At 39.7% G+C, this 15,160-nt stretch overlaps 1 protein-coding gene across 2 annotated transcripts in view; it reads right to left on the bottom strand.

Annotated features, from left to right (window-relative positions):
• The window catches only part of TNFAIP8 (TNF alpha induced protein 8), a 65,934-nt gene that overhangs the window by 7,558 nt on the left and 43,216 nt on the right, over positions 1 to 15,160 (bottom strand). The window contains exon 1 of one of the 2 annotated variants that reach the window (XM_013200265.3): positions 13,263 to 13,438. The exons of the other annotated variant lie outside the window; for it this stretch is intronic. Within the exon in view, the coding sequence (XP_013055719.1) occupies positions 13,263 to 13,293 (31 nt within the window). The 5' untranslated portion in view covers positions 13,294 to 13,438. Of the gene's footprint in view, positions 1 to 13,262; positions 13,439 to 15,160 lie in introns of those variants that run through there. 2 annotated transcript variants of the gene reach the window in all.

Below are 15,160 nucleotides of genomic sequence, written 5' to 3'. Positions count from 1 at the left end.
GGCCACTTCAGAAAGTCAGCTGTTCTTTCTATTTGCAAATGTTTGTTCATGCGCTGGCTTTCCAAAAGCTGATGAAAATACAGCTTGTGTGAGATGTGCAAGACCAGGCAGCTCTGACAGCATCCACTGCTCAGCCTCGGACACTGGACTGCAACCTGTAAGCTGGCTAACGGCAGGAGTGGAAGAGACCAGGGCAGACATTGAGAAAAGGACTGGAACAGGGCAGATGGCCTGGGCCAGCAGCATTGGGCAGCAGAAAAAACGGAGGGCACACAGCTACGAGCTGAAGGTGAAAGGGGAAATAAAGACTGAAGGAATGTCAACAACAAAAATAATAAAGAGTCCTATTGAAAAGGAGAAAAATGTATTAAGAGAAGCAAAACTGAGCTGGTGAAAGAAAGGGGTATTTATTTATTTGGCCTGTTTTCCTGCAGGCTTTGCTCAGGGAGCCGAGCCCGGAGGATCTGCCGCTTCCACACGCTGTAGGGCACGGGAGCGCCATGGCCTACTTCCTGCCCTAACAGCAACAGCGGTGGCTGAAAGGAAGCTGCTGTACAGAAACACCCGATTCTGGTACAAAAAGTGTCGGGGGAACACCCAGCCTTTCCTACGACAGGACGCTGGTGACACCGCTGTTCACTCCCAAAGGTGAGGAAACATACGGTGCATTACTGTGGGCCTAGAGCCTGTGGCGCAGCCCTTAACCTGCCCTCTGGTCCATGCTGCCACAGGCCTCACCGGACTCATTTCTTCCACACGTCTTCCCTTCTTTTGGTTCAGGTACACAAAGTCGGTATTTGAGCAGCAAATATTGCATTTGGCACCTTGTTTTTAAAACGGGAGATTTATTTATGAGTATTGATTTTAACTAGAAAACAGTTCAAACTAAAATTTTCAACACATGCAAAGCGTATGTTCACAAATAAACCTTGCCTTCAGTTTTCTCAATAGGTACAGTGACTTGTACGAAATTCTCACCCACCATGATCTTTACCAACTAAGCATACTACAGGAACATTAATTAGTTGAGCAATGTGTACTAATTTTAACATTCATGCTGGAAGATCTTCAAAAGAAAAAATAACCAATCTGAAAGAAGTCAAGCCTAACACACAGCAAATATTGCATGAGCAGTCTTACTGGATTTGGAAGTCAGCTCTGAGGCTGCAAATACTCTGAAGCAATGGTTAATCAAGCAATTTTAGAAAAATATCTTGTTAATCAAGCATTTTTTTTGAAATATTTGGTATGTCTAATCTGCACACTCATACTGAAAGCGAAGCGTATACATTCAGCAGCAGGGAACTTGGAAAAGATAAAAGAAAAGCTAGCAAACAGCACAGGGAACACCTTTCTTATCTGATGAAGTCCTGAAGAACTCATTACTAATAGGTCTACAAAACACAATACATAGTTGTATGTTCCTTATATTTCTATTTAATTCATTGCTTTAGTGTATTAAAATGCCCCATATCTGACCAACAGCAAAAGAAGAAAAGACCCACTTTCTAGCTGCCGAAACAGAAACCATGAAAAACAGAAAACAAAGAGTTTTTTTATGTTGGTGGGTTGTTGGTTTTTTTTATGACCAAAAGGTAAGAAGAATTGCCAAAAAAAGGTACCTGGAGGTTAAGGTTGGGTAGTGTGGCAAGGAAGGATGCTATTACCAACAAGAATGTATGTGCAACATTTTGCAGTCCCATGAGAGCAGTCTGTGCCAACAAGTTATTCTGGTTTTACATGCTGGTGCTTCCCACAGCCACCCTGTGCATCACATGATACATGCTGTAGCTGATTTAGAAATTTAAAAAGCCTTCTTGAAAGCTTTTTATCCTAGAGCCTCTGTATGTACTTTAATTAACAGTGCAGCTTTAATAAGAAAAAAAAAATAACATTAACCTCTGATGACTGCTGTTACAGAAACATATTTTAAAATATATTGGATATTAAAAAGAGAACAAGAACACGACAGTCAAAGAGCGTGAGGTCATGAACTTAATTTGGTATTTCACTCCTTTGCCACCATTTGCTATCCTTGCTGGAATGTTACAACAGGTGCTGCAATATTAAATATGAAGCTTGTATATTTCAGCTGTTGGCCATTTCATGACTACCGCAAGTTCCTCTGTATCCACCAGTATGCAGGTGTCCATGTATACTCAAAAGCAACAGTGCACAAATCTTTTCATCTGAAACAAAGTGTATCCTAGGTCATTCCCTCAGAACAAGCAAATGCAGTCCAGAAAATGTATGTTTTTGTCCAGCCTTAGAAACATACACCAAACCACAGCAAGGCCAGTGCCAAGCTCCTTAACCCAAGAGGCACTTGCAATAAAATAATCTGGCCATTACAATTGAATCTTTTACCAAAAGTTAAAGTTAAAAAAGAGGTATCTAATTGCTTTTACAACCATGCCAGCAAAAGAAATGTCTTCTCACAATAAATAAATAAATAAATAAATAGCTGTAGGCACAAGACATTGTGATGCTGAATGCAAGAGGAAAAGCACTGAGACAGGCAGCCCCTAGGAAACTCTGAATGCATGAAGAGCATTATTTTTTACCCAGGAGAGGAAAAAAAAAAAAAGATCATGGTAGAGGAAGTTGAGGACACATGCGGCAAAAATACAACCAACTGACACCTGCCCATAAGACAGAGAGAAGATGGCAATCGAGCCTGAGAGGAACAGGTAAATCAATTACAAGAACAAAACACCAACTTGGTAGTTAAAATGCAAAGAGCATATATTTTGAATAGCATGTAAAGAAAGCCACAGCAGAAGAGAGTTCAAATGACAGAAATGTTTGTGAGTCTTTCACTGACTTTGAAAATAGTTAATAATGTTTTTCCTGTATTTCTAGTTCCAGTTCTCTGTTCTTCTCAGCTTCAATCTGTATGCCACAGTTTGCATCCTGCAGACAGGATGGGACTCCACTGGTATCTCTCCTTCAGTTCTAGGTTGAAAGACAACTAGAGACTTGTGCTTTGTTTATATGTATTACTCTCTCATCTTCCACCAGCTGCCCCAAATAACTAAATGATACCCCCCCACACACACACATAACTTGTCTTCTTTTTCTTTTTAAAAACCTATTCTGAGGCACCAAAGACTGCCACATTTACAGACCAGACACAGAAAAAAAAAATAGCAGTGATTCCCAGGGCACTTCTTCCATACCAAAACTGGAGTGCAGATTATAAAAACAAGGAAATATGCCATCTAAGAATTGTACTTATCAAATACCTGCCTGGGATACCGGTGATGCTTTTGAACTCTTTTGCTGCCCACAGAGTTGCAGTTTTAGTTTTACACTATGTTTTCCAGGTTTTATAGCATGAACGATATGTTTTCTGGCATTAAAAGCTTGGTTGTACATAGACTACATGCTTTGTTTACTCTTCTGTACTAGTCATTTGTTGTGGTTCTGATTAGGGAGGATTATATTTGATGGCCCTAGTGGCCTTTTCCATTCCCACTGCTAACATGTTTCCCTTACTTTCCTCTTCCACAAGGAACAAAATAAATTAATACCTCAGTTTTCATCCTTTATCCCAATGTTAAGTAGCCTGTTCACTCTGTATACACACTAACACTACCAGGACTTCTGCCCAAACTTCCAGCCATGAAATCAATGGATGAGAGTATTTTCTCTCCTTTACTCTCTTCCTCCCTTGCTGTCAGTTCAGAACAGGTTCCTCTAGAACTAAAGGCACAGTCTGTCTCTTGGAGCTTTGCTGTGATTTACATTTGTTTTCACTTGGTTTGCTTTATACCTGGCTTCTCCAACTTAAAACCAATGCTCAAAAGAGACCAAAAAAAAAAGGGGGGGGCGGGGGGGACACGACATATTTCTATACGTAACACTTATTAGAAAATAAAAACTTTTAAATATTTGACTTAAACCATAGTTCTCAAGCACAATTGCTAAGACTGTCAGAATCCACCTTCACAAATATGTTAGAGTTTGGTTTTGCTTTCATTAATGTTATTAAATGCTAGTAAAATACAAAGCAAAATAAAAAAGTTGATCTTTAATACTAGCAACTTGTTCTTCTGTAAAATTAAATCTTGTGGTTAAATATCATGTACTGAACACCGTCATTCTCTTTTATGTCAAGAAGCTGTATAATTTTTCTTTTGTAGAACAGAAAAGGTTCTGTTGTAGACACAGAACCTTGACTGATACATAGCAAGGCAACAGCAATACAATTTATTTTAAAATGTTGTAAATACTGACTAAATACTGACTAAAAATAGATGGTCTCCAGAGGTCCTTTTCAGCCTCAAATCTTCTGTGACTCTAAAACCTGGATCTATTTTGTAGTTTACCCCTTGGGGCAAGTCATAAGAGATTAAGTACATTGTTTTTTACCACTGTTAAGTGCAGAATTTAAATGTCCATTCTCTTCGTACTGGCATCAAATGTTATTTTTAAGCAGGCTATGAACAGCACTGATCAGCCATGAAGTGATATCCGCATGACCTTCCATCATCAGGAAAGGGTTTTGTAGCTTGAGATTCTCAGGGCTATTACCCAAAAAGAAGGGGGGAATGCAAATTTGAATTCTAGAGAAGGAAAAGCCACCAGTGGTGAAAATAAAAATGATCAATTTAAATTTCAAATTAGTTGGGTGACATTTTTGTACTGTCAGATGAAATAAAATGACAACAATTTTATCTTCACCTCACCATGAGATACTGCTATCCTCACAATGAAGTAATAATCCACAATGAACTATGTACATCTTAATCCACCATAATTCTTATCTCTGCCAATTGATTATAATAGCAACTGTTTGTTTTAAACAAAGGCTAGTTTAAACATACATCCTGGATGTCTTGCATCACAGATTTTTAGATTGCTAGTCCACAGCACTTAGGTCAAGACTGTGAACTTGGTGAAGACATATGACTGGTGAAGACACCAGAGCCAAAGTCTTCATTCTTACCTCTTCCTGAAGGATGCAGTATTTCTGTTCACAGCTGCTCAAACTCATGATTCATTGTTTCAAAATATTTGTAGTTCAAGATACAAAGACTAAGACATTATTTCTCAGTCAATATTTTTAATACAAATGCTTTATATTAAGATAAACGTTTTCTCTTTTATAAGTGGGAAAAAATAGACCTGTGTATCAGTGGATAAAATATTCACCAGTGTTACTTACTCATTTTGCTAACATTCAACCATAAATTTCTTCTTTCTATACATAGACTTTGTAGAATATCTTGCTAAAGCAGACATAGTAAAAACAAAAACAGATCCCAAGAAAGTTTTGAGATTTAAAACAACAGATTTTCTACACTTTTCAAAGCCAAAGTTATTCCTATACTCCTTGATGAAGTTAATTAAGTGGAAGCTTGTCTGTGCATGCACCGATTCAGTGCTTTACTCATTCCTGTATGAAGTGCAGTGTAAACATTCTGGGATCAAGACTTGAGGGTACCACATTCTTGAAGGTCTACTGAAAGCACAGGTCAGCTTCCAATGCCTTAGGGAAACCTGCAAGTACCTACCTTCACAGCTAATTAAAATATATCTTATGATAAACTCCTGGATTTCACACTAGAAACCTTTCAAGGACAAATGCTCTCAAGTAAATGAAACACTAACTCTCACTTCACTGCAATTTTGTCTCACGCTCTGAAGTGCCAGCAGGAACACGACTCTGCAGAGACAACAACATTTGTGAATTACCACGTCAAAACAAAAAGTAGATTTCTCTCACTGGTGTGCAAGTAAGACTGGCTGATAGTTTTTTATTGACCTGTATAGTTACAAATATTGATACTGAGTTTAGCAACAAGTAAGGAAAAATATTTCCAAATATTTTTTTTACAGCAGGTATCCAATTCTCACTGCATTGCTCCTGCTGAAACAGATCTGGAAAAATTTTTGATCCCAAGTTCTCCAAATGCAATCTGCCATCAGATGCAGTTGTGTGGCCTCTCTATTCATTGTTAGACAGTCAGGCACTAGAAGCCAGCACCAAAACATAACTGTGACAGGAAATCAACTGAAGAAAACGAACCAAAACAAACCCCAACCAAGGTAGGGAATCTTATGAAGAAAAATAAAATTTATGAGAAAATTACAAATGTAGAATAAAACTCCTAAAGGTCAGGTTTCTCATTTTCTCCTGTCCTCACCCAAAATGAGATTGTGCCCAGCTGACAGAAAGTTTAAGGCTTGTGCTTTTGCTGACACTATGGTTACAAGGAACCAATTTGCTTATAGTCACATGTGCATCACTAATCACACAATGTTTTCTGTTCAGTAGTCATTATGGAGATGTGTCCACAAAAGAAAAATTGTACACATAATTAAAAAATAATAATAATAATAATAAACTCAGCAAATCAAGTGGCACAGACAGATAAAATGTGAAAATCTGTAATTTTTATATTTCCACACTAAGAAAAATTTAATATCAGTATATATAAAACTGACTTTCAGATTGGAGCTATTTATTAATGCAGGTACAGTAAGTTTAAGCAAGTTTCTTACAAAGACATACACAGCAACTTTTACTACTAACCAGAAGTACTTCTACTAGATAGTACTGGACCTATGAGGTATCCACCCAATGAACAAATGTGAAAAATTATTCCTTGAAGATGAAAATAGACTTCAAAACCATTTCGAAATAGACAACATTATTTTTAGCCTCCTACTTCTATTGAATGTGATGTATGGAAAAATAGAAGTTTTTTTTTTCAAAAAGCAGCATAGAAAGTATTTAGTATTTTTTCATTTAATATTTAGTATTTCTTCATAACTCTTTATGAAATGCTCTCCACTTACCACAGATCGTAATATGACTGTTAAAAAAAAAAAATCAGTCCAGAAGGTTGAGATAACACCTGGATAACACCTGGAATACAGTCTTCATTTATTTTATGTTTATAAAAACTCTAAATGTTTTGGAAAAAAAAAAAAAGCAATTTGCTTTTCAAAAAGCAGTATTTACAAAACCTTATGTAATTGTTATATTTAACAGAAGATTTGTCCAAATGATAGTTACCGATGAAAGGTGTGATGTGTGCTTCTGAATAAGGGATACAAATGGTTATTGGTATCTGAGTATCACATTTTCCTTATGCTATCACTGGTACGTGTATTACAAAATACTGAGTATTCTTAGAAGCCATCCATCTAGCCAGTTACTACATTTGGAAATAATACTGTTAAGGAATACGGCCTTTCCAAATGTAGGTGCAAGGTACAACACCCAACTCAGTAAAACGGAAAAAAAAAGTCAGAATTCTGAAACAAATATCATCGTCCTGTCTGTGGAGCACTGTGCCCAGTTTTGGGCTCCCTTGCATCTCTGCCAAAGGAACTGACAAACTGAAGCAAGTCCATGAGAGCCACCAAAATGCTAAGGGAGCTGGAGCACAAGATACAGAGGACAGGCTGAGAGCGCTGGGTTTGCTCAGCCTGAGGAGGCTAGCAGGAGACCTAACTGGTACACCTGACTAACAAGAGAACTAACTGGTGAACCTGACTAATGGGAGACCTAACTGGTACACCCAACTTGTTACTGAAGGGCTGTAGAGAAAAAAGAGCCAGGTTCCTCTTTGACTAGCACAGCAAAAGAGTGAGGGACAGCAGGTGTGCTGCAGCAAGGACAATTCTCGCTAGATGTAAGGAAACAATTCTTCACAGCAAGAGTGAGTGGTACAGTACTGGAGTATGTTGCTAGAGGAGCAATGGGAGCACCATTCTTGATGACGCTAACAATTTGACCGGATAAAGCCTTAGCAACTTCAAGTAATTCTTAATTTGGATGCTGCTCCAAAGCTGTCTCTGCAGTGAGTGGGAGGTCTTGCCAGATGACCTCCAAGAGCTCCCCACAGCTGACGTTAGTCTGTTGCTCTCTCTGTCGATGGTTCCCTATCTTAGAGGGACTGTATCTTACTCACAATTAAACACTTAGGTCCTGCAGTTCACTACGGATTAAAAGATTTGATTGCATAAGTGTAATTATCTTAATGGAATTTTCTCAAAGCAATGTAGCGTTCAACCCAACAACTGCAGCTAAATGATTAACCAGTTAAGAGCTCCAGTGCTTCCCCGAAGGAGCCTATCAGCTACAGCTAGTGCTTATCCCCCGGCCTCTGCTCGGATTACCGCCTCGCTTCCTCATCTGCCCCTGCTGCACAAGGAAGAGGTTGCAAAGTATGTGGGGTATGAAGATGAGCAAAGTGTTCAGCAGCAGACAGCTGCTGGGTATGGACTCCAAATGTGAGACAAGCGAAAAACACCAGTTCAGCACATCACATGCTAAGCCTGTAGAAGAGGCGATGGGAGCTGCCATCTAATTCATTCACTGATAGCTATTACCCTGACTTGGTCAGGGAAATAAAGCCAGCCGTTCTTTCAGTTTTTGAGGAGAGACATGCTGAGTTCCTTAACAGCTCTAAGCCAGGGCTCTCACTGAGAGCTGCAAGTGCCTACATCAAGATGTAGCTGCAGCAGCTATATTACAAACCACAGAAGTTGTATTCCATTCTCAAAACCCTTTATCAGGTTTCTTATATTCTGCTTCATTAAATGTACAAACCTGCAAACTGCACTAAAAATTCTAACAGTTATGACTTGCCTGGTTACCCTGATCTTATTTCTTCCACATGTCCCATTGTTCCTTCTTCATTAAGGTGATAACTTCTTGCTTTTACTTCCACCCCCACTATCTGCATCTTTGGCAATGTTTTCCCCAATATGTTTGTGGTGCAGTACTACAATGTCCATTTGACAATTATTCTTTCTTTTTCATAAACTTTTTTCCTTTTCTATCTTTCCCATATTAACATTAAATATTTTGCGTTTAGCTTCTCCTATTACTCTTGTATTCTAATAACCTACAGAAAGGATTACATTAAATGCCACATTGTTAAGCATTGCTCTAACTCACAGAACTGTGTAAACGACATTTATGACGCCACTAATCTCTTAAATCTCTTCATCTGCAGCAGGGATGTTATCTATGCAATAAGAAGTTTTCAACTGACTAATCTAGATCTCGTACACATCCACTGGGGCCAGTAGTCTGAAATTTTCAGACTGCTCTCAACAAAAAGCTCCTGTTTCACCAGCCATAATGTTTTACGGAGATTTTTGTCATGACAATGGGAAGTAGACGAAGAGTAAGCAAAACAGAGGAAGCCCACATTTCATAGTCTGGGGGGGCAGAACGTGAGTTTAATACATGGGGTTTAGTACTAGTTATTTGTGCTGCTTCACTGTGGCTTTGTACAGAAAATTGAGCTCTACAAAAAGGAAGGAGATGATCTCTAACTTTGGCAGCTGCCAAAGCTACCACAAATCACACAAAACCACTCTGATTTGGATTCAAAAAAAGAGAGAAATTCAATTTCTGCTTAATCTTACATTTTTCATTTCATTTATTCTAATTATGACCAGAAACAGTCTGTAATTTCAAATTTTGACGTGAAATGGGGCTGCCGTCATCTGGTACATGTCACATTTAAGTATGGATAACATTTTACTCGCACGGTTTGGACCTCCCCATTCACTATCACAAAAGCAGAAAAAAATGTAACAAGCACTGGCTATGGAGATCGTGGGATGCAGAATCCTGCTCTGCAGACTGCCAAGGGTGCTCTGGGTGCAGTAAGTGCCCCATAATAGCACAACAGCAGAGAGTTAGTTACTTAAATGAAGATTCTGCCCTGGAAAACTTCCAGTGAGAGCTCAGTGCAAAATGTCAAAGCAAATCCATGACTACATACAGGAGAGAGTATTTACTTCACAAAACAGAGAGCACACTGTGATGTTATAACCTCCATGTCTGTTTTCTAAAAGGAACAAAACAGGTGAGCTCATTCCTCACTAGTCTCCTTTGGATTAAAAAACGCTAATTGTGTCTAATAAAGCTCTGAGCGTTTTCAGGAATGCAGACAGATCTCCCTCCCATGAAATGTGGTATTTAAGTGTGATAAAGGTGCAACGCAGGCTCTCAATGCTTCTGAATTTGTAATACATTATCCATTGTTTCACAGGCTATGTATTACACTCCCTCTGATATCTGCAGTTATTTTCCTTTGAGATACTGTATTTCCTGTTGTTGGCTACTTATCCAACATAAAACCTGTAGATTGAAGATGAAGTCTTCTGAAGCTTCATGGAAATAATTTTTTCATTCTATTGAAGAAATATTCTTTAAAGATTCCATTTATACTACAGTAACTTTACATGCATTTGCATGTATTTAAGAAGGAATACTCATGATACATAGTTTTCATGCGAAACCACTAAGGACGTTCCCTTTGGATCACAGAAAGGAACTGAGTCAGGTAACAGCCTGAAACCATTTGTTACCTTCCTTGGTGTGTGACATGCCACCATGCAACACCAGGTTGAAACTATGCCATGAAATAGAATGGTTCTTTACTTTTCTACTGTTTATTTTTGTACTATTTCTTTACCAAAGTCTTTGCTTCATCCACAGGAAAAGCAACTACAAAAAAATGTCCCAAGTTATTTATATCTTGACAGTTGCTGGAATCCGTAAATGTAATACAGACTGATGCCATATATACACAACACACTTTACCACATCGTTGTGGTATACAGATGAATATGAAGATTGTTCTAAAGTTACTGAGCACTATGACTGAAGAAAAAAAAAAAAAAAGTTTCACATTAGCATTCTAATATGTACCATGCAGAGATCAAAGGCAGAAACTGAAAAGTCCAGATTTGTACAAAATACAAGGCAGTAATGACTGCATTCTATTAATGTATTTCTTACTCCCAGTTCATACTATATAAATGAGATTAGGCTGGAGATTGAGGATTATACCTTTATATGATTAATTGAAAAAAAAAAAAAAAAAAGGAAAATCTTTGGGAGTTCATAATTCAAAACTTTTGGGTTTCATTGTAACCATGATCATTTCTGAATTTCAGAGTTCCTCATATATCCCTTCACTAGCTCTGGCCAGTGATACAGCCATCAACCACCTGATCATCTGTTTTAAGAAAAAAAAAAAACAAAAGTTCTTCCTTTGCTTGCAAACAACATTAAAATAGTATTTTTCATGTACTTTTTCTTCTCTTTTCACTCTCTAGCACGTAGCAGATTATCTACTGCGCTTTCATTTCTAGCTTTGGCCTTGAAATGTACACACTTTGGCAAAATAACTACTTTGTAGTCATGTAAATGTACCATGTATTCCTTGCACTAGTAACGGAACTTTACCTACTAATGTCTTGGCAGAGCCTCGTAATTTGTGGGCAAATCAGAACTTATGTTTTAGGGACACCTTCAGTCTTGCACTTAAAGGAACAATCAACCACCCACTTTGCTAAACCATTTAAAAGATTATATACCTTCAGCGTTCAAAGCCTGAGCCTCAAATTGAGTTTGAATTTGTGACGTATCGATTTTGTTAATGCAAAAAGCACACAGCTCTAATCTTGATGAAGCAAAGAGATAGCTGAAAGATTCTGAATACCTACTTTATGCCATATACAGTAAACCATTACAAACCCACAGTACTGGACTGTATTTTTCAGCATCATGATCAGTGATCTTTCATGCCATGTTCAATCAGACTAGGCAAAGCAGTATATAAACTGCAGCTCTACAAATTCACCTGTTAATCCTGGTCTTTATTCACACAGACCCTTTTCTCACAGATCTTCTCAATTACTCCTTTACAGATGGGACTGCATTACTAGGAATACATTTACAGACTGACTGAAAAACCCTCTCAGTGGTATCTCTACCTCATCTTCCCGTAATGGTCACTGCTTTTATCTTCCACTCTATTAAAATCACAGTGCAGCAAAACCCAAGCATTTTCCCAGCCAAAAATAGCTAACAAAAAAGTTATCCCTTCTTTCCTGTCTCAGCCACCTGCTCCAAATTCTTTTTTTCCAGCATGAAGATCCTGGCATCTCAAATTGTATCAAATGAAACAAAATAATATGCACAGAAAGAAACAAATGTTTTCAGCGCATCTTAAGAATCTGAGTTATCTAAGAAGGTAAAAGATTTATTTTAAAAAGAAAATTTACATTTCAAACATAGACAACATTATAAAATTGTCTGGAGCTTCCTGTATGTAAACCAAAGGATGGTTCATGCTGTGGCATGCATGCTGATCTCTCCTACTGTAAAACTGAGAGAGAATGTTCATATTGCCATATTCTTTCTCACATATTCTCTTTTTCAAACAGTTTCTATGGAGAAATGCTTTTTCAGTTCTGCTTTTCAGTAAATCAGTCCTTCAGAATCTTCTTGGGTAAAACCAAATTCTGTCTTTAGTTCACCCACTCAATCAACAAGAAGAACAAAAGAAAACGGGGCATTTTTGTAATTCTTCATTATTAACCAGGTTCTACTGACATTATTACCACAAAGTTTGACCCAGTACTTTTCTGTACATCAAAAAAACACTCGTGCCTGTAAGCAGAAGCAGGGGTCCACAGTAATGTTAGTCCTGAAGCAGGGGAAGTTGTAAGAGTGTGAGAGGAAAGCCAGCTAAAACACTCAAACCATTTCTTCTTTTCACCAACTACAAAATGCTCAGATTGCCATGCTGCTTTTTAACCTGTTGGTTGGTTTTGTGTTTTTGGTGTTTTGTTTTTTTTTCCATTTTCTGAGCCACACTGGATCCCTGCAACTCTAAGCCTCCCTGAGGACTACTCACAGCAATGAAACTTCAGTCCTGCCCTAAGAAATCCAGCTTACAGCCCTGCTCCCTCTTCTGAATAAACGTCCCTTTGTATGTGGGCCCCGTCAGGAAGCTGCCCCCTCCTCTGGCACGGTGGCTGCCCACCACCCGCTGCCCAGCCCATGCCACCAGTGCCGCGCGAAGCCCATCAGGCCCGGCTTGCGCCTCGCACTCGCTCTTGACAGGGAAGTGAGCAGCGCCGAGCTTATTCCCAAAATAATGACCTTTCACTTCTCCCCCACGCAACTTCCTCTTCTGTTGAAAAACGCAGCACTTCCAACTCCAGAGAAACCCTTCCTCTTTCGATACCCGACTGTTAGCGCCTTGAAGCACGGCTTCTCCCACTGATCAGCGCTCCATGCGCTAGGCCATGGCCAGGGACAGCCAGACCTCCCTGCTACTCAACACTTGGGATATTTCATGCCCAGCAAAACCCACAAGACACCAGGTCACTCTCCCTCCCCTCTGAGAGCCCAAAAGTGAGCAGAAAACTCTTGCTCCAGCTGAGGACATGTCCCTGGGCCCAGGGGTGCTGTGGAGCCGTTCCCCTACCTTCCCTGGACTCGTCCGCCTCCGAGCTCATGGTGCTGCGGGCAGACACGGCAGCTTCGGTGCGCCCTGAGGAGCTGCGAGTCGACTTCTCAGAAAAAGGAAAAAAAAAATGGGGGAAAGAAAAGAGAAAAAAAAAAAAAAAAGAGGGTTGGGATTTTAAGGGGAAAAGTCTGAGAATTCAGCAAATCACAGCTCAGCTGCTCGGAAAGGATTCCGCCCCTTTCGGAGCGGCACACCAGCCGCCGTCTGGAAAAGCAGCGGCACCTCAACAGAAACTCTCACTTCCCTTGCCAGCAGTTGCCGGTTATGCATTTCATTCTCCCTGGTCTCTAGAAAGGGTGGAGTTTTACTTGTTACAGCTCGCCAGCGGGGTATGAGAAAGCAAGCACAGGAGACCAAAAACACCCTGGGCAAGGAACGGCATGTGATCGCAGCAACTGGCAAGCAGACTGGGGCTGTGCTAACTGGGGCAGTAAAATCTAATTTAAATCAATTACTTTTTAAGCTGAAGTTGTACATTTCAGCACTGGCTGCTATCTGGGATGAGTTCTGTAGTATCTGTAATTGCGCCGACTAAAGCAGGATGACTACACAAATGCTCAGAGGATGAGGAGCAGCAGCAGCCCTGTTCAGGCAGCTCAAGATGAAGCTAAAGAACACTTTTTTCCCTTCTTTCAGGCTGTGTGTGATGCCAGGCACCCTGAAAGGTGCAACTCACTTGTGCTGCATGCAGAAGCCACCTGATTTCTTTGTGCCCACACCCCTGTGAAGATCATCATCTTTAAATATCACTCCACGCTGTTCTACAGCACAGCAAGGGAGCAGTCATCTCCTGCAGCAACCCCCTGCCTTGTCACACAAAGGATCAGCAGCAAAAGCGGTGGGAACTATGTGCAAGCCTATTTTCCAGTTGGCACAGTCTTCAGTACAATCACTGTTACAAGGAACTATCTTTTCCTACTTATTCATTTAATTTATTTTTAGTACAGCAAACAGGACAAAAGCAGAGCAGAAAGGCTATTGCTCAGACCACAGCAGAGGCATACTTCTTTCCAGAGGAGCCCCAACTGCACGGCCAGCTCTGAAGCAGAGCCAGCTTTATGTGGGGACAGCACTCCCTCCCACCTCCAGGTAACAGGGCTCAACACACACCTCTGTAGGGCTGCAAGGGTCTTGGTGAAAGCAATGCAAGGAACAATGAGTGCGCATGTTCCTGGAGCCTCATCAAGAAGAAATAAAGCATACTTCAGGATGAAATCAGAAAGCTGTGAGCTACACAAAATTGGGGCACGTTCAAAAATAACAGTAAAAAAAATTAAGCACTTCAGTTTTGTAACGTTCAGATGTATTCATTAAAGTTTATGGGAACACTGTAAGTAGGAGGGATGGTTTTGCAAGTACAAGACATAGTCAGGACAGATGGTATGAATTCTCTAGCCATGGCCCATTTGCTGCATGGACCTGGGTAAATAATACTTCCGCATGTGAGCACTTGTTGTGCTATTCTGAGTGATTTTATTCTTGATAAGGACTGCCTTTTCCCCTGTACTTCACCTGTGCCTAAATAAGATCTCATTTTAAAGGCACTTGGCGACGCTGAAAATTTCTTGCTGACAAGATGTACAACCCCATGGGTCTCCTAAGGTTATTCTTCAGTTCTTATTTTCTCTTCCACAGGCCTCGTTGCCTTCTGTGATGTAGCAAAGTTCAGCAGTTGCGTCCTTCAGAGCACAGAGAGTGAAAGCAAATATTGTCCTATACGACATCACTGAAGAAAAAGTAATTACAACACTGGACTAACTAAAAAAGCCACATTTTCAAATAAAAAAAATAATTTATTTAAAAAAAAAAAAAAAAAGATTACTCCTCCACATCTTTCTGCTCCCTGAACACTGGTT

Source organism: Anser cygnoides, chromosome Z (assembly GCF_040182565.1).
Source record: "Anser cygnoides isolate HZ-2024a breed goose chromosome Z, Taihu_goose_T2T_genome, whole genome shotgun sequence".
NCBI classification, from domain to species: Eukaryota; Metazoa; Chordata; class Aves; order Anseriformes; family Anatidae; genus Anser; species Anser cygnoides.
This window is presented reverse-complemented; position numbering and strand designations above follow the sequence as displayed.